At 36.2% G+C, this 20330-nt stretch overlaps 1 protein-coding gene across 4 annotated transcripts in view; it reads left to right on the top strand.

Moving 5' to 3' along the window:
• LOC134531628 (katanin-interacting protein-like) overlaps nt 1-20330 on the top strand; it is a 136377-nt gene that overhangs the window by 71084 nt on the left and 44963 nt on the right. For all 4 annotated transcript variants that reach the window (XR_010075049.1, XR_010075048.1, XM_063367385.1 and 1 more), the window contains exons 10-11: nt 1154-1316; nt 14826-15159. Coding sequence is in view for 2 of the 4 variants with exons in the window: in XM_063367385.1 (XP_063223455.1) it covers nt 1154-1316; nt 14826-15159 (497 nt within the window). In the remaining 2 variants the exon portion in view is untranslated. The remainder of the gene's footprint in view (nt 1-1153; nt 1317-14825; nt 15160-20330) is intronic.

Here is a 20330-nt window from a genome sequence, read left to right as displayed (position 1 = left end):
AATACATCATTCGTGAAATTTTATTCTGTTTTCACGTTTGTTGTATGGGAGCCCCCCTTAAATATTTGTTTTATTTTAATTTAATCATTTATTTTTAAAGTGAATGTATAACTAAATATTTTGTGAATATTTCAAGCGTCTAGCTGATACCGTTTTCAATATCGAACAAACGTAAAAATAAAGTGTATAACATACGAGCTTATCATCCAGAGAAGACTTGTTTCGGTTGACCTTAAACCACAGAATTCACGGGCCCCCCTTGGAAATACTACAGATTTGCACCCATGGGTATGAGGCATGTGAGCCATCTTAAGGGCCCACTAACGACAATCTACTAGAAAACTCATAGTGTGCATGACACATAGAGCAGGCCAGGTCCTATGATTGGACAAAAGAGCGGAAACTTCTAATCTTGCCCACACATAGGTCACGTCATGGGTTCTGTAACCCAGTCTCTCCTCCAGGTCTGCTTGCCCTTCCACAGGGTGATGCCATTGTTAAACTACCAACGACTTCTGCCGTAAGAAAACCTTATAAACCCCTAAACAATAACATCATTCTGTGATGTTAGTAGTAACCATTCTTTACTACATGTAATTGTTTACCCCATTAACAAAATACTTTGTATTACATAATAACCATAGTTTTGTTATAAAGAAATTACTTAGCACTATAAATTCTGTCTAAGTTTTAGCAATAGTGAAAACACTTTGTATTAATGAGTGTTTTATAATAACAGGAATTTTATTAATGAGATTTAATTGCAGTGGTTACAAGTCAAGTGTTAGGTTTGTAAAGTTTTTAGTGATATTGAACCTTTTAAACATGGAAGTTATCATTTTGAAAAATTTATGTTTACTTTGCCACAAGTAAATAAAAAATATGCCAGAGTACGAACATCTAGCGTGAAAATTGGTCGCCCATGACATATTGCCTGTAGGTGAGATCATAAATCAGTCACACTATTTAACTTCTGTATAGCATTTGGTTTTATTATGGTTCCAGCCCCCAACTATAAACCATATTTAATCTGGAGCTAATCAGTGTTTGGCAAAAATTTTATAGTAGGTTTCTGCCAAATGGTTTTCTTTTTAATACTTCTGCAGGACTCAGGCTTTGTGGTAGTGAGGTTTGTGTGCACTGTGTGAGGCAGGCTGGTGGACGGAGAGAACGTGACGACAGATGAGAGACACATGTGGTGCACGCACTTCTCTGGAGGAGATGTGGTGCTGACAATAGCCTTCCCGCTGCCGGTGTTTGTGTCCTCTCTCAGGCTGTGGAACTACAACGCTTCCCCGGAGCTCAGCTACTGTGGGGTGAGTCGGAACACTGACAACTGCATGCACTGTCTGCACAATTTTCAACAACTTGCAAATATTATGTGTGTAAGTTTCATGGTACTACCAAATCCTTATAAATGCTAATATATTATTTTTCCATCTGCAATGCACATTAAGGTTTGACTTTACTCCTAACATTGGGTAGTTGCATTTTTTTGTCATTACTTTTGTTCAAGAACTCCTGCGGATTTTTTACTATACTAGCTGAAGTACCCAGCATTGTCCTGGCTAAACACATCATAATATGAGGAACAATACTACCGAGTTTCAGGTCTGTAGGACATGAACTTGATTTTGATTTTAGAGTCCCATTGATTGAACAATCTCAGTGCTGCAAGCCTACGCATCAGCAAAACCGGATGCCAATCTTCAGCTTCATTGTGGGAAGGCAGGTAACTCCTAGGCAAGATGTGACGGATGCACCAAACGATTGCGCATTTAAGTTCAAGGCAATTCCATCTATTGATGAAGTTCTATACTAAACTTTTATTAGTGCCTTTAGTTCGCTAGCAGCCTCGAGCTAGCAATTGGGCTATTCTGATGACTGTAGTCTAATAAATCCTAATTAAAAATTTCATAAAGGTTTTAATTTTGGCATAGCCTGAACCACAGAACTGAAAAATTCTCTATTCACCACTTTAATACATTACTTGTGAGCCACCGCCTGACATGTGACCTACCAGTATCTCGAACAGAAGCTGGCTGACTCCATAGCCGCTCTTTGTCCTCCAACAGAAAAAGGCGCTCTGTGACGTAATTTCTACCCATTCACAAAATTACACATAAAAATATCAGCCAATACTGGTGCATGCCAACAGCAGTTCAACTAAATCCAGAGTCTTTCTCACGCTTAGAGAACTCTGTCTCTCTCTAGTTATTATGTAACTTGCAAACTATTGCATCAGCTGGTTTTCAATCAAAGAACCATGGAAATCATAAAAAAAATACAAAAGATTATTACGTGAAGAGACACAAAATTGTAACTACATGAAAAAACAAACAATTTAAAATATCTTGAAGTGGTTTATTCACCACAAAGCTAAAAAATCATCAGGAACACTTAAAAAGTATGAAATTATAAAAATTATGATCATAAAACATGGCTAACACACAAATACTTCTTAAAAATATAAAACACTGTTTAAAGCATTCCAGAAAACCTATCCATAGTACTGAATATATTCTGACAACATAATTAATCAATATTAAAACTCATTTAAACATTAGGGACGGTAAAAGTCTGTACACCTCGGACTCGCATACCGCGAACAATTGGTTCCAAGAAATACTCGCGCTAAGTGAATTTGCGTTACGTGATTTCGGCTATCCCCGTTAATAACAATGTTATTTACATGTTATGGTTTAGTGAACGCACAAAAATTCCGTTTAAGTACGAGGGGAAGGTAATAAAACTGTCACACGTAGTGGTAGAGAACATCAGTCATATTAACTTTGAGGAAAAAACATCTAAGAACAATAATGAAACATGGCACAACTGTTTGGGTGCACACACACCAAGTTCCCTTTGAGTTTTCCCCTAAATTCTTACGTGTGTCTGTTTAAAAAAAAACCTAAAAAAAAAAAAAAAATGAACTCGTAAACACACATGACATAAGTTGCAGATTGCTTTACATTAATGGAAAGATTAACGTAGATTGTCAGGAGGAAAAGCGGATGTGGATGTAGTCGCTTCTTCCTCCACGAGTGAAAATGTAAACAAGCTGTCTTTGTGTTCGAGTACAGCAGGGGGTGAATCAACTTCCTGTCCTGAAGTGGGAGGGGTAACTGGCGTGTCACAACCTTCATCTTCTCTTTCGCAAGCCGGCGCCGTCGCCTCCTTCGCAAGGTCTGCTCTTTTGGAAGTCGATGCAGGCACAAAAAAACTTTCTAGCCGTGTTTGTGTTTTACTTTTTTTTTTGTGTTCGTACAAGTCTTTGTACACCTGACGTACCTTATCAATTTCTTTTTTGAAGTTGTCACTTCTTTCTTCGTTAGGATCATTCTCCTCTACAATCATACAAGCTTCATTTATTTTGCAAAAAAATGTAGCCAGATCTGTTGATGTGAGGACTCGTTCAGCTCTAGGTGACATGTCTTCTGTTGCTTCCTGCTCTGCACGTCTCACCTCATCCTGTTCAATAAGTTCTTGTGCGGTCAGTTCTACATCATGGGAGTTAATGTGTTCATTCACATCTGTTGAGTCAATTTCTTCAAATCCAAGTTTTTTGCCCATATCCACTACATCCTCTGCTATTTCCTCTAGCCGATTCTCAGCTGGCTCAAAGCCAGGGAATTCCTCTCTAAAGAATGGACACAGCTTCTTCCAAACACCACTTAGACAAGATTGTTTCATCTCATCCTAGTTTGCAGAGATGTTATCAATGGAATTTTTTATGGACTACGACTTCCAAAATTCTTTCAGTGATGGTTTCCCTTTCCCATCCATCGCTTTGATTGCCTGCAGAAAAGTGCGTCGTAAATAATACGCTTTGAATGTTGCAATCGCCCCTTGGTCCATAGGCTGCATCAAAGAGGTTGTGTTTTTAGGCAAAAATACTACCTTAAAATTTTCGTTCAGGTCTGTCAGGTGAGTTGGGTGGCCAGGAGCATTGTCTAGAATCAGCAATGCTTTGTTATCAAGGTAGTTGTCTTTGTTGTACTTTGTAACATCTGGTACAAAATGTTTTGTAAACCAATCTGTGAAGACAGCCTGTGTAATCCATGCTTTACGATTTGCCTTCCAGATTACTGGCAAATATGGTTTTAAGCAGCCTTTGAGTGCTCTAGGATTTTCGGAGTGGTACACTAATAAGGGTTTTATTTTATTATCTCCCATTGCATTAGTGCCAAGCAGAAGTGTAAGACTATCCTTGGAAGCCTTAAATCCGGGGACAGTCTTCTCCTCTCTTGAAATGTAAGTCCTGTCAGGCATTTTCTTCCAATATAGACCTGTCTCGTCTGCATTATACACTTGTTGAGGACTGAAGCCTCCCTCGGCGATGATGTCTTCTAGAATGCTAGGATATGATGTTTACAGTGCATATTGTACCTGTCTATGAACCTTGAAAACCATCCTTTACTTCCTGTAAACACTTCACTACTATCGGGGTACTTAGTTTTTAAAGCAGTAAAAATGTCTAATGCTTTTTCTTTTATCATGCCCGAATTAACACCACACTTATCTTTACCGTGATTTTTTTCAAACACCCATTTACTGAGCAGTCTTTCAGTGTGAATCATGATGGGTGTTCGGTTCCGCACTCTCACCTCCGTGGATGTTAATGCATCAGATGACAACAGCTTCTCCAGTTCACTTTTATTTTTGATAATGGTCCGTACCATAGATTCACTTAGGCCTAATGCGCGACCAATTGCACTGTTGCCTTCATGGTTTTTAGAACGCCGTACAACTTCCAACTTCGTTTCTAAAGGAATAGTTTTTCGTTTTGCTACCACTTTATCAGACTGTATACTTCTTTTGCACGTTTCATAATTATTACATATGTACTCTGAACTTTACCACGCACAACAACAAAATGACTAGCTGATTATAAAGTGTACAACAAAACAAAGCTTGACGATAACTAGTATATCTACAGTTGCCTGGGAAGCTCTTTGAGTCATGAAAAGGACACACACGCGTGGCGGGCGGGTAAGATGACATGATAGCTGAGACGGCTTTTTCCTGCAATAGTTGACGCGCCGAGCTCTGCTAGACACTGCCCGAGCGGCATTCACACAATGTATCGGACAATGCGGCAACACCCTACTGCAGTCAATTTATACCAAAAAATTAATTTTCACCTTGCGTTATGCGGGTTTTTATGTCGCACTATCTGAAACCATTCCACAAAAATTGTTCTCGCGTTATGCACATTCGCATTAATTGAACTCGTGCTATGCGAGTCGTAGGTGTATTGCTATAATATTTTCATACTTTCTGATACTTTTGCGTACTTTAACATACTTTTACATATTCTCAGAACTCGTAATTTGCAACTAAACTCTCAACTTTAAAGTTTGATCTGGTGTTAGCATTAGAATTTTAATAATTTGTTTGAATATTTTCAGTAGGGTTATGTATATCATATTTCAGCTATCATCAACCCATTAATTCATTCATACATTGCATTGAAGACATGGGCAAACTTAGTAAATAAATATCTATTTTAAATGCATTATTAATAAATACAAGATATTCTGGTTTTTATTTTAGTCAAATTTTGTTAGGTGTTATTGTTTCTATTTTGGTGTAAGCTGTTTAATAATACTTAGTTCACCAAATTATAGTAAATTTTTTATGCTCCATTTTTACAATAAAATAATTTGTAATAAATTGGTCTAATATTGATACATTCATAACAATAAAAATAAATGATCAAGCATTTGGTTTGAAAGTGATTTAATAAGAGATGCACAATAAAACAAATTAAATATTTTTTTTTCTGAAACATGCTCTTTGAATTATATATGGTGTGAATGAAGTTTTGGTTAAATGATATTTAATTCCATGAGTAGGTTTTGTTTTCATGTATCTATGTGTTAATTGTGGCATCTTGTGTCTTTTGTTATATTATGTTTATGTGTTTGTTTTTGTGTTGGGCCTATCATTAATGTTAACTGGCTTAACCATTGATAGGCATATAACTAATGTAATAATAAATAAAATAAACAAATAACTTGCATTTTTGTGCTATATGGTGTATTAACTTGCATTTCGGTACTAAGCAATTTTTCGACCTGCTTTTTAGTGTTATTTTGGTTTTATTGTAATTCACCACATAATCTTGCCTGTAATAATTACACATGATCAAATATTAATGTATCCTAAGAATTTCATATTCCTCTTATGTGTGAAGTTTTACTTCTAACATGCATGGTGGCTCTAAAATATTAATAAATAAATCTACTAGTATTCAGTCATAAACTGGACTTTGTTTGAAATGAAATTTCTTTACAGCAATTAGAGTAAGTCGAGGTGATGACATCATCAGTGCATAGTGCAAGAGTGAAGCATTCGATGGCATATTTCCATCATAGCTCACTTGCACACTTTCGCACTGCATATTCACTTACTTGCATACATGCACACATTCTTATACATTCTCATGCATCTGTCTTGTGAGGTTTCACTTCTGACGCGCATGGCGGTCATGCACCCATGCTTTTGTTTTACTGGGAGTTCCACTGCATACTGATGTGCATGATGCACGTTGAAGTGTCGCAGTGATATTGCAGTAACAGCACGGATGGTGGTGTATGTGGTGGATGGCATGAACTGACATGTGTTTCATTAACTGGAAGTTTATTCTCGTACAAAGTGATAGTTGGATTTTGAAAATAATTTAAATTAGATTTGGTTCAGTTAATGACAAAAATTATAAAAATCGTTTTAAAATTTTTTTTTATTCTTTAATGTTATTTGTAGAGTTAGAGCATATGCCATTTTTGCATGTCTTTAGTGTCAAATAATAGCTTTTCAATAAATAGTTCAAAATTTTTTTTTAAAAAACCCTGTAATGACAGCTTTTCAGTGAACAATTTTTTAAATATAAAAAGCTTGTTTTTACATCTGAATTTTTGATATTTATTTTTTAGTTTTATTAATTTTTTTTATCATCTGAAATGCATATAGATGATGTTAGTTCATAAATAACATGGAGTTATATGGCAAAGTTTGATACAGGGCCGTGGCCTCCGATCTTTAATAAAGCGGGGGTTTTCGTTGAATGCTCGGAATTTAAGGGCGCCACCGTGCAACGGGCACGAACCAATGAGAGATTCTTTACCAGGGTCGTGACGTCGCCCAAGTAGGACGTGATTTTAATTCCCCCCTGAAGCCAGCCTAGTATTAATATCTGCCCGCTCTCAGCATTGGGCACACTAGTTCCCTACGCCGTGGGCTCTTAGGCGTCCCACACGCCGTCACACTCGAGATGGTCACACAGGTTTAGAAATTGAATATAGATTTAAATTTACACACCCTTATTTATTTAGCCAACTCCGATTACACACGCACACAATTTAAACTGTAACAAACGCCCGCGGCACGAATCGGTTTAGGTTAAGTGACCAACCACGTGGTCACACATCGACTTACGTATAATACTTAGGAAAAAAGACCAGTAATGTTCACAATGTAATTATTAAAGCAGTCCCCCGACCGAGAGGAGCTCCGAGGACTAAACAAAAAAAGATTTAAATAGAATTAGTGACGAACAGAATTACTATGCAGAGATGAACAAGCGGTAAGTTCCCCGGAGTGCTGAAGCGTCTACTCTCGGTCATTGATGGCGGAAGACTGGTGCAAGCTCTCAGCTACAAAAACCCACAATGGCGTCCTCCCGCCGAAACAATTGCCGTTAATGGTATTTTCGATTCCGTGCCACGGGGAACTAAAGTAACATGAAAAAGATTCTTAAAAAATTACGTGACATTTACTGAATATTAAAAAGGGATAGTAAAAATTACAATTATTAAGGGATATATTTAAATAGTGTCTGGCTTCGGTTTCCTTCGGTGTGCTTCGTGAATGTCTGAAAACGACCTTATAATAAAATACACAACTCTAAATAAAAGTACATAAAAACCCTCCCGGCCGATCTGCCGTCACGTCACACTCGGGAAACAATATAAACAATTTACAATGATGCATTTGATTATATTTAGGGGAGCGGCGCACTGGCTCTACAGTGCCCTCTTGCCGGGCGACCAACACACACACACACACACACGCATGCACTCGTTAGCGGGAGGTTTGAACAGAGGGTGGTGGTGTTTGGGCGGTGGCATATCGGGCCCAAAGGGGCCGCAGGCCCGGACGATGTCAAGTTACAACTGAAAACAATATTATTAAAACAAAAAATTTGGATTTTATTTTGTAGTACAGAGATAAATTAGTATTAATTGTAATGAAAATAATTTTGGATAGTAAGCTTGTGCTCTATATATCTTTGAACGATAGACAAGGAATCAGAACTGTGGCACCCTTATGAATCTGCAGAAAAAACACATACGTAATATGATATTCGAGACTTTTCCGGCTAGCTATGATCTAAAATACACATGCCTAAACATTTAAAGAAATTTTGATGGAATCTTAAAATGTTATAATAGAGAAAGAAAAATATTACTGTCAATGATGGATTATTGAAATAATGTCTCTTTGACACAAACTGATTTTTACTGCTTTTTATTAATTTCATGAGAAATTTACAAGACACAATGACCACCATTTTCCTGACCTCTTAAAATAACATCGCAAAACGTTGCTGACTCCACAAACAATTCTCTTTTCAACTTCTACCAAAATGTCCGAAAAAACAATGTTTTTAAATATTTTGAAAATTGTAATTCTTCCTTATTTCATGTCCAGTTTATATAAAAAAAAATAGTTTCAAAATCAAATATATTTAGGTTGTGGTACAGTTTCACGTCTCAAACACATTTAACTGCTTACTTTGTTGTATTATTTTACGTTAAAATACAATTGTATATCTTACGTAGAACAATTCTATACATATTTTCATTACCAAATATATTTTGGTAACTCTTCAGCTTTGCATCATGATGGCAATCAATTCCTCTCTTTATTTTCATATTTTATTTTAAAATACAACTGGATAGACAATAGAAAACAATTACCCTCAAAATTCTACCCATTAGTTGTCGGGCCATTGCCCAGTCTTGACCGTTTAGCTCTAAATCTCACACGACTCTCTCCGATGCCTAAGTAACGACTGACATGGCAACCAACGAATACAACTTCTTGCCCACTGGGAAAAACTGCACTCGTGATGCCATCAACACTAAATCATAGAGCAGCTTAAAATTGTGACCAATGACAATACAGTACACATAGAAAAATAAGCCAATCAAGTGCACGCAGAAACATCATCTCAAACAACTCCCACTGAAAAGCAACGTCTGTTTCTCTCTCAAACTCATATAACTGATAAAGTGATTGAATCTTCCCGCTTTCTCAAAGAACCTTAGCAAATAATACAAAGAATACTACATGAACAAACCCAAAACTTAACCAACCAGTAAAAAATAGGTAAAAGCAACTTTAAACAGCTGATTGAATGGAAGTAAACAAATTATCATAAATACCTGCAAATATGAAATAATGTAACTTATGATCATAAAACATGTTGCAAATACACAATACCTCTCAAAAGAATAAACATCTTTTATTTAGATCATTCCAGAAAACCTAACCTTTTTTATTTCTCATAATAAAAACTTAATTATCGTTAAAAAAGTAAAATCAAAAGTAGGGAGGCCAGTAGCCTGGTTTGCTACAATACATTCCACTTACAACAGTTAATTCCCAATTCTATTTAGCCAGGCAATAACAAACCGGTCAGTGTAATAACCTCCTTTTTGGAAAGTCAAAAATTTCGACCAAAGAGGCCAAAAGAGACCAAAAAGTAGATTAGTTGTTTTTATTTTTGGCACAATAAATTATGATTCTGTTAGCGAGCACTGTATTGTCGCAGCATGTTATCTATCGAAGGTCTCGTGGCTGTCCACTCCGCCTCGAGGCATCTGCATTCCTGTCCGCCTCCCACTTATCACAGTGCTGAAGCCATCTTTCTTCCTGTCGTTCCCAACCTGCCCCTTTCCTTTTGCCTGCAGTGTCGAATGCCGGAGGGGTGGTGTTTTTATAAGCACTGGACTGCTGGAGTGAGCAGAACGAAACAGAGCTGACTGTGTAGGTATTGAGGGATGCTGCGACACAATCTTGGTCAGCGAGCACAAAGTGCTGGAGGTGTCATCTAGTGCCACATATTTTGTTAACTATCTGTAAAACTGTAGCGGTTAGGTCCGCTACTTTCAAACGGCGCGCGTCATCGCGGGGCCTCCGGCACTCCGCTCCCCTCCTTCTCCCTCCTTTACCCCCCCTCCTAGAGTTTGTTCAATTTGTACTCGTTCCCCCACCCTTTTGATTATAGGCGCATGCGCGAGCTGTGGCGCGAGCTTATAAATTAAGCTGCAACCATGTTGAGAGCCTTCTTCTACTGGTTGACTTTGTCAGGCTTGGTTGTCAGCAATAGCTGATCTGTTGTAATTCTACTAGCATGTAGTCCGAGAGCTTCTAGTTAAACTTCGTGCGTGTGCGACCTCAGGGGAGAAATGTAAGTTAGTTTGAGTCGTCAGTGAGGCGGTGGCCCTCACCCTAATGTAGAATCATTTATTCTTGAATTTGTTCTGTCTAAATTCCTTTTCGGCCGCCACCATCAAAAATTGTTTGGATTATTGCATTAAATTTAACTTCACCTTTGCTTCCGTTTTTCTGTTTGTAACTGTCTCCCCCTGAGACGTTGTCACACGTATTTGTTTGTTAAAGATTTTTAAAGAATAATGTAACTTCATTCTTTCTTGTACCTGCACTTTGCAGTTGTTTTGTAATTTAATTTTGTAATATAACTTCATTCGTGGCAATGCTTGTGTTTCGAGTTAACTGCGCATTGTCTCTTTTTGACGATCGTTGATTGGATCGCTTACTGTGTAGCCGGCGTACCCAAATAATTGTCAATTAACTTGCTTTGTTAGAAATTGTTCTCACTTTATGTATTCAGTCTTGCATTGTTTAAACTTAACATTATCAGCAATGTTAACTTAATGTTATTTTGAATTAATTTTGATTATGAATAAAATGTCTGTGTACCTGAAACCATTTACCTTGCATACCTGATCTATTCCATTCACATATACCCCAGTCCATGCCAGGTTCTGGCCTCCCCCCTCCAACCCTTAGTAGGCCCCACCTACTTCAAAACAAGAACAGCACTTGGAAGAATTACGTAATTTATATTCCCTGACAATATGAACTTCATTCCATCAGTATGTATGTTTAAGCACTGTCTTTATAATATTTAAGTGCATTTATTTTTAAAATGTGCAAAATCTTACCACTCATAGTAGGTGTACTCTAAATGTTAATGAGTTGCGGACTCTAAATTCTATGTCTACTTGTGGCGTTTTAACTTTTATGTAGCTGTGTCTTAATAAAAAAAGTCCTGTCTCTAAAGAGTATCGTAACATGACTGGATAGCTTAGCTGTGGTGGGGGCATGTAATTTAAAAATGGTTGAACATGGACTTAATTTGAAAAATGTAATTTTATGGTTTTGGGTTGAAGGTAGGTTAAAATAAGTCTAAATTACAATAGTAAATTTCAGAGTAAACAATAATTTTGTAAAAATTTTTAAAAATATTTATATGTTTCTTAATAGCCTACCTCGTTCGAGCAGTGTGCGCCACAGACTCCTACGAGAGGGTGTGGTAGTTTCAGTGCTCCATCCCCTTACATGATTATAAATTAAATTGTAAACTTTTATTTTTTATCCTAAGCATTTTGTAGCACTGAAGATTGACTGGGAGGGTTTTGTTTAGTAAATCTTACATTTAATTTTGCTTAAAATAGAGACGGCACCAGACATTTCCGAGGCGGATCTTAGTCCAGCCGAAGCTAGACTTTGAATATTAATTTTTAAATTATTACATGTTTTGATCATTCTATATGTGAGAAAGCTTGCAATAATTAAACAAGGGTTTTGTGTGTCTAGTTTTTAATAATCCTTGGCACACAATCATAAAAACGTAATGGTAGTTTGTTTCGGCGCGAGAGACCCATGCAGAGGATTTGCTCACCTCAGTCCTTCATCAACACCGGCCGGGAGCAGACATGCCAGCACTCCAGGGACCTCACCGTTTGTATTCACTGAGAAGTAGTTTTCTGTTAAAATTCTTAAGTCCTTAAATCTTTTTACTTTTCTCCTCGCGACTACCCTCACCCGGCGGGCTGTTTAAATAATTATTCTTATTACTCTCCGTAATTATTTAATCACCCTTACATAATTCTTGTGTGGCCATGTGTATGGACCACATCACAACATAAACTGATTCGTTCCTCTGGCTTTTTAACTGTTTAAAGGATGATGTATACTTGAGTGTGTAACTTCTTTATAAACCTAGATGTGTAATTGAAATAGTGTTCCTTTCGTCTTGTGCCCACGTGTATAACATCTACTGCATGGCGACGTGTGGGATGCCCTGAGAGCCCACTGCGTTAATCCTTAAAGCGTGCCCAACACGACGCTCAGAGCGGGTCAGGTTTTGGCCATTGGTGTGCCAAATGTAGAGGGTCTGAATCTCGCTCCCGCATAGGCTACGTCACGCCCGAGAGGAGTCTCCGCCGCATTCGTGTGCTTTTTCATACGGTGGCACCCATACAGTAGTTCTCGTATCGAAGTAATCAAGCCCTCTAGCCCAGACCTCATAGGTATAATGTCTCACATGTAACAACTTTGTCCCGCATGTGATGCTAATAGTAAACTATATTTTGTCAAAATGATTCAATTGCTTCTTTTCTAGAGCTCATTGAATAGAGATAATTCTGAAGATTTATGTAAAAATATAAAAGCTGACAAATGTTTTTTTATATTGATGTCTTTTTTCTTCGTACTGATGACAATCCTCAAGTTTTTAGTATAAATAAATGTTATTATATATATGTTCCAAAAATGACAGGTGGTATTTATTTTTTCCCTATTATACTAAGAAATATATTAATGATTACCAAACCTGAAATCATGTAATGCATTACATTTATGGAGTTATTAGATTTATAAAATATTACTTTTGATATTTAATGACCAAAATATGAAAAATGTTTTCAACTGTCCCACACGAGACAATGGAACCCCCCATTATTAACCCTTTCAACATAATGACATTTTGCCCAGAAACCGTCATGGGTAATAAAGAGTTGACTGTTTTATTTATTAAAGCTGCATAAGACTGCTTGGATGTTTTACTGTTGTTCTTTATCTTTTACTAGCTGTTCCGGCAGACTTCGTACTGCCTAATTAAATTGCAATAAAGTCCTGTCAAAATTTGTAATGTGACATTTTTTTTTTGCCTACATATTTTATAGTCGGGGCAAAAAATTCTCCTGAACAGAACTGTCACCCTGGTGATAGGGTGTTGTGAATAAGAAATATAATTATATAAAACATATAAATAAAAAGATAAATAAAAAAAAATAAGTAATCTCTTTATTGTTAATCATGTGAAACATAATAATTTTTATTTTCATTGTAGTGCATGATTAGATCGCTAATTAGCTTGGTTTGTAGCATTTCGGGTTCTTCTACCTAAATTGATTCGTCTAATAGGATGCATATCTTCTATATTATAGATTATTTTGTCACATGCAATAATTAGCGATCATAGGTAAATAAACACTGCACAAATCACTATATAGGTAAGAATTTGTTTCGTGTATAAGTTGACAAAACCAAACTCATTAGGGTAGGTAACCTAAAATCCAAGGAAAAAAAAAAACACTGACATTGACATTTTGTTGTTGTTTCAACTTTTTTTTAATTTGATATGACTTGGAGTCAAATCTTTCAAGCCGTATTTAAAATAGGGAAAAGAAATAATAAAAACTTAAACTTATGAAATACTTTTGGTAATGCTGGTTTTGTTTGACTGATGTAATGACTTGAAAACTGATGCATTTTAAAGTAAAACAAATGAAATAATATCGCGAAGCCGACCAAATTGAACTATTCGAGTTCGGTTTATTTTTTTTTTTTTATTTATCTGTGCTCCAACGCACACTGTTTTGATAGATATGATTGAACGTTGTACAGAGGTAATAAAGTGCAAATTGACTCTTTGATGTTAGGAACATACCTACATTGTTTAAACAACAATGAGTGCTCGTTTTAGTTAGAAAACGTTTGTATGGAAAAAAGAAAAGGGCTGGTTTTAGGGTTTTTCCGGCAATTATTCAAATTTTTCTCGCCGTAAAAACCATCTTTGAACTTCAACGAACATTTAAAAAAAAAAATTGGCCAAATTGGTCCAGGCGTTGTTGAGTTATGCGCTTACCAACACATTTTGCGATTCATTTTTATATTATAGAAGATTTTAAAGCACTTCATCCAAATTATGGGCTTCTATGTCATTACAGTATTAGGCCTACATATTTAATACCTTATATTTCATACCTGAATTATATTTTAATATTTTAGCAGTTTCAAAGTAATGTTATTGAAATAATATAATATTTTCAAAAACAATAATAATAGAAAACCTTACTACTTACACCTAATATTTCTGATGATTAAAGGTAATATGTATTTGTACATTAAAGCTTACATTATACATGGTTGTAATGATCCTAAAAGGTTTTGTGTAAGTAGTTGCAGCAAACCTTTCTTTTTGGTAGTAATACATATTTCAAATATGTTATATGTTCAATTTTTATGACGCAAATAACCTTTAAAATATTCTAAGAAAATATAAAATTGCAAAGAAACCTTTATTATAGCTTTATTACTTGTATAATGCATGTTACTTGATGTTTTCTCGTACATGTGAAGGCACCTTGCTGATTCACGTGGACAGTTCAGGTACACGTGTCCGTGCACGAGATGTGAGAGCCAGCGAGGGTGGCTGTGTGCAGGCGAAGCTGGTGTCCGTCCAGATAGACGGCCGGCAGGTGTGGGAGGGCCCGAGCGTGTTCACCGCGAGGCGGGCGCCTGGCAACTGCCACTTCAACTTCGTCCAGGACGTGAGCCTGGCCCGGGGGGTAGGTGTCGACAAGCCGCCCGCCGCCTTGCCCTCGCCGCCGGTCGAGCTCCTGGTCGATGAGGAGGGCTACGAGCCCCCGGACATGCCCCGGGGCTTCGTCTTCCAGCTGCTGATTCTGTCCACCTGGGGCGACTCCTACTACGTCGGCCTCAACGGACTGGAGATGTTCGATGACGACGGGGACAGAATAGCTCTGAGCGAGAGCAGTGAGTTGCCTTACTTCCTTGTAGCACATACAAGCAATTCCTATGCACGTTTCGCTACATATGCTACATTGTGTGCTTTGTTTTGTTGCAAAATATGATTAACTGTCTCTCAGTCAACTGATAGTGGTAATTTATCATTTCCACAACTGGGTAGTTACTGAAACTTGGCTTTAAAAGTCATGTTTGTTTAATTTTATTTATAAGTATATGAAATTAGTAAAGAAGAAAACTAAAATGGTGAATACAGCTGTACTAAAAGACAAACTGAGCCGCAAGGTGAAGTGGTCAGACCACTCACCTCCTACCCAGGTGATCCAGGTTTGATTCCTTGCGAGTTAGAATCATATGTTTCACAAGTGTGATACTTGGTGGACATCTCAGTGACCAGGATTTTGCTTGGGAAACTCCACTGTACCAAGCATATTCATACCGTCAAGGTTCTGTAACTCTGTCATCACCACTCATCACCTAATGACCTTGATGTTGACTAGACGTTAAATACAATTTATCCAATTGATTTTTTGATCTATTGATTCATTCAAACTGCAGATTTTCTGTTATGTAGTTTTTACTGTTACCAATGAACAACGTTTTTGCAAATACATACAAAGTTATTTATTTAATAATTATAGAAATCATAAAAGTATCCCAAATTCTGTTTAAGAAATACATGCTACCGTGTTTTGTCGCATAATCGTCGCACATTTTATTCAAAAGTCAAGTTTCAAAAGTAGTGGTGCGACGATTATGCGGGAATTTTTTTTTTGTTTGGTAAAGTTATTCATAAAATCAAAACCCATTCATGGAAATTACGTTTATTTAAAAAAAAAGAAGTGTAAAAGAGCATGCCAAACAATTTAAATTAATAAGTTATGCAACAAAAACCTTTCATCTTTAAATAGTAAAACATAATCTGTGATCTAAATGCAAGCCGAACGAACGCGTAACTATCGCCGTAGTATACACCACGAAAGATGACGGGCCATCAAATGTAGTTAACTCGGCACTCGACAGAGAGCACGCGTTGCATGCACTCGGCGAGATATCGATATTCGGCTATGTGTGCGTGCTCTATACGGGAAGCAACATAACCAAACAGAGAGCGCATGTTGCATGCATCGGCGAGATATCGATATTTGGCTACGTGTGTGCGCTCTATACAGAAAGCAACATAACCAAACTTTAATGATTGCAACAAGCGCTGACTACAGTTTTGTAAGTGGTACACTGCAGCGACGCAGACGAACAACTGAAGTTTATAACGTTCAAAAAGTCTTTAAAAGAATATTTACACATCAGACAACTTCGTATTTCTGTTAATTAAATAAGTAAGATGTAATGTCCGAATGAATATTAGATTTCTATTTTAAAATACATCGTTTCATACGGAATAAATACCCACCCAAACTGCTCGGATTCTAATAGCGGGAACAAAAACATCATGCAACGTTTACACGAGAGGTTTTTTTTATCCAAATTTTGATGCCCTAAAATATGGGTGCAATGATTATGCGAGTGCGACGTTTATGGGATAAAAGAGGGTATTTTATTATTTTGTATTAAAAAAATTATATTACAACTTTTTAATGAAAATATAACAAAAAATTTAAAGTAACTAGATAATTTTCTCGTAACAGCAAACATCATGAAACAAGAATCAGTTTTGAGCACTTGTTTGGTAAAGACATCTTTTTTGTGAAGATAAAATTTTTAGTGTTCTCAATTTGATTGAATACATTTTCATTATTAATGCTTTTTACTCTTCCTCTTGATATACCAAAACTATATTTGCTTTAGATTTTTATTCTTTGTGCTATTCTATAATGATGTCATTTCAAAAGTTTGTATTTTTTTATTTTGCATAATCTGTACAAGTATCTAAATAGAAGCCATAATAGGAAAAAGTTTTTAAAGTAATGTTCCCTTTTTAAATGTTACAATTTGAATGAAAATGTCTTACATTTCTCAATTAAAAGAATGGTATGGAGTCTATTTATTATGTCTTTGCATGTTGCTACAATCCATTTATCGGATGTGTTTAGATTTGTATTTATGAGAAGTCATTTTGAGCAAAGTATGTTTATTGAAATACTAGTCACCTCTTTATGGTCACCTTTTAGTGGGAAGTAGACATCTGCGAATTGTGATTTTTCAGTTCAAATTGAATTCGAATTTAAAAAAATTCACGAGTTTCAAATTTTTTTCGAATCGAATTTGAGAATATTTATTAAAATAATATAGATCATAGTAATTACTGTATTTTGTAAATTTACAGACTGGCAATCATTAGTGTGTTTGAACGTTTGACAGTTTTAGTTGGTTATTTTATAAAGTGGAACTTGGCTACGCACATTATTTACAGTAAAACCTATTTCCACTTTTCATGGGGTCAAAGTAAAAAAGTTTAAAAAGCGGGAAAGTGTAAATAAAGGGAATACCATAAAACTTATCACAGCTTACCTTATTTAGCATGTTTGACTTTCAAGGATAAAAATATTATTAAAAATATCACTGCATAAGGAAGTTGTACAAAAGAAAAATTACAAATTTACCTTTTTTATCGCTTAAATGTCGCACATTTTATTCTAAAATCAAGTTTGAAAATTAGGGGATGAGACCGTGGGTGCTACTATTATGAAGAAAAAAAATGTAAAGTAATCCATGAAAACAAAACCTATTCATGGAAAGTACGTTTATTTAAAAAGTAGACTTTGCGAAAGCACGCCAAATAATTTAAATTAATGAGTGATGCAATAAAACCATTATGTTCAACGTATAAAAAAAAGAAACCCGTAACAAGAATGTGATTTGTAACTATACGCATAACGATTATGCGGTTTAACTCAGTTCCTGACAGAGCGCGTGCATGCATGCAGACTGCGAGCTATCGATATCAATCTTTGACTACGTGCGCGCGCTTTATACGGAATACAGGAATCAACACAACCAAACTGGCACTGCGTACGTTTTTATAAGCGGTATAAAGCGACTCCCGAGACGTTAAAGATGAAGTTTTAATTATAACTTTTAAAAACGTCTTTAAAACACGATTTACACATCAGATTACTTTGTAATAGGATTAATTAAGTTAGAAAGCTGTTTTATCAGAATGAACGGCGTAAACGGCGTAAAGCAATAGGCGTGTTGTAAACAATGGGAATTTATTGCATTACATCAAATGAGGTTAAAACAGGACAGAAATAAAATGATTCAAATAACGGGGAAACGTAAATAACGGTAACGTTAATAAGGGGTTTCGCTGTATAATTTTTGTAAGTGGAAGATGTAATCGTCCATTTACATTTCTTTTAACCATGGGGGGGGGGGGGGGGGTAAATATCTTATATTAGTGTATCCGGGCCAGAGTTTGCAAGTCGAATTATTGTAAAATGAATTCGATTCGAATTGACGAATCTAATATCAAAAAATTCGAACTCGAATTTGGAAATTTTGAATATTCGCAGAACCCTAGCGGGAAGGGGGGGGGATGGAGGAGAACTGTAGTAGTTAATGCATTTTGCTGAAAAATGGGGAACATTGTAGTGAGGGCCAGTCCAAAAAAAAAATGTTTAACCATGCGGGGACTCCTTGCAGAGACCGAGGTGTTTGTCAGGGTGTCTAGGCACGCAGGTTCTCCAGGGTGCCAAGAACGAGACGTACCAGTGTAGCTTGTTCAGTGATCTCCTGAAAGCATTGACAGGGGCACTGAAGTCCTCACCTGCTCGTGGCCTGCAGGGATGCCGCAGTGCTGTAACAAGTATCGACAGGTCACGAAAGTCTCCACAATGTAAGGAAACAGAAGTACTGGTTGAAAACGTCCCTAAGTAAGCAGCAGTGATGCTGTAAGTTACAAAAACCTTAATCTCCAGCAGCGTTTCGCTAAATAACAATTAGTTTTTTGATGCCTTTTTTAACTTAATAATTGCATGAAAAAATTATTTTTAAAAATTATTTAGTTTGTTAACTTTAAAATTTCTACGTTGTAGAATGTTTTGTATTGCATTAGCTCATGATTATGTTTGGTTATGAATGTTAGTATTTTGTTTTCAATATCATCCTTTGTAATAAAACTACTTCAAATTTTTGACGTGACAACGTCTAATAAATAGATGAACGCCGACTGCACGCACGAAAAAGTGTCCCGTAATGCACATTGTCTCACTACGGATTTCCCACTATGGATGTGTCCTGTTATGCTCATTGTACGCATGCGTGGCATCTCTCTTCCACTCGATTGGAACAACCATCGATTTGACTTTTCAATCATATTTTCGTCATTTTAATTATTAATATTATGTAATTTAACGATTGTCCACCGATTTTCAGCACAATCGGTACGGCTATTTAAAAGTAATGTTGAATATTCAAATACATACGTTTTTAACGAACAGTGGTGTTTTACAGTTACACATAATTCAAATTACACCCGGGATCTATTGCACAATGTTTTAAAAAATATTGTAACACATTATAAATAAGTTTGGTGTATTTGGGATGCGTATTTGTTATAAAATCATGTTAAAAATGAAATAATATTATTCCCCTACTGTGAACAAAATCTTTATAAATATATATATAACATCTGAATCTATTATTTCTTATATGGCCTCGTGGCCATGCAGTTAGCCTCACTGACTACCAATTCAAAGGTTGACGGATCGAATCCCCGCCGCCGCTAAACTTTTATTTTTGTACTTTTAAAAATAAATACGGTGCAAACGACACTACAAAAGTAATAAACATATTTGAATTAATGAGTGCAAATAAAAGTAAATTTATCAATTAAATTGTAGATTTCATTTCACTCCTTCTTTGTATCCATACAAAATAGTGATAATTCAATAAAAATGATTCAATTTTATTCATAAAAGTATGCAGAGGTAGATTTTGTCATACAAAAGATAGAAAAATTAAAAAAAATTACTTGCTCAAAGAATAACATATTGTTATGATTTACCGCAGGTTCGTAAAGGATGGCCCAATTTTAAGATTTTATTACACTACACAGTTTTATTTATTGCCACTACTTATGTCACTAACAAAAATCTTCTAAAATAGCAAATAATTAATTACACTTAAAGAAAGGTCTATTCCCCAGCCACTCGTTCCACACACCTTGCTGGGCCGCACATCTGGCACAACTCTCGCCGCAGCACCCCTCGTGGGTCTCC

Source organism: Bacillus rossius, chromosome 5 (genome assembly GCF_032445375.1).
Source record: "Bacillus rossius redtenbacheri isolate Brsri chromosome 5, Brsri_v3, whole genome shotgun sequence".
NCBI lineage: Eukaryota > Metazoa > Arthropoda > Insecta > Phasmatodea > Bacillidae > Bacillus > Bacillus rossius.
Note: the sequence above shows the minus strand (reverse complement) of the source record. Positions and strands in the feature narration are given on the sequence as shown.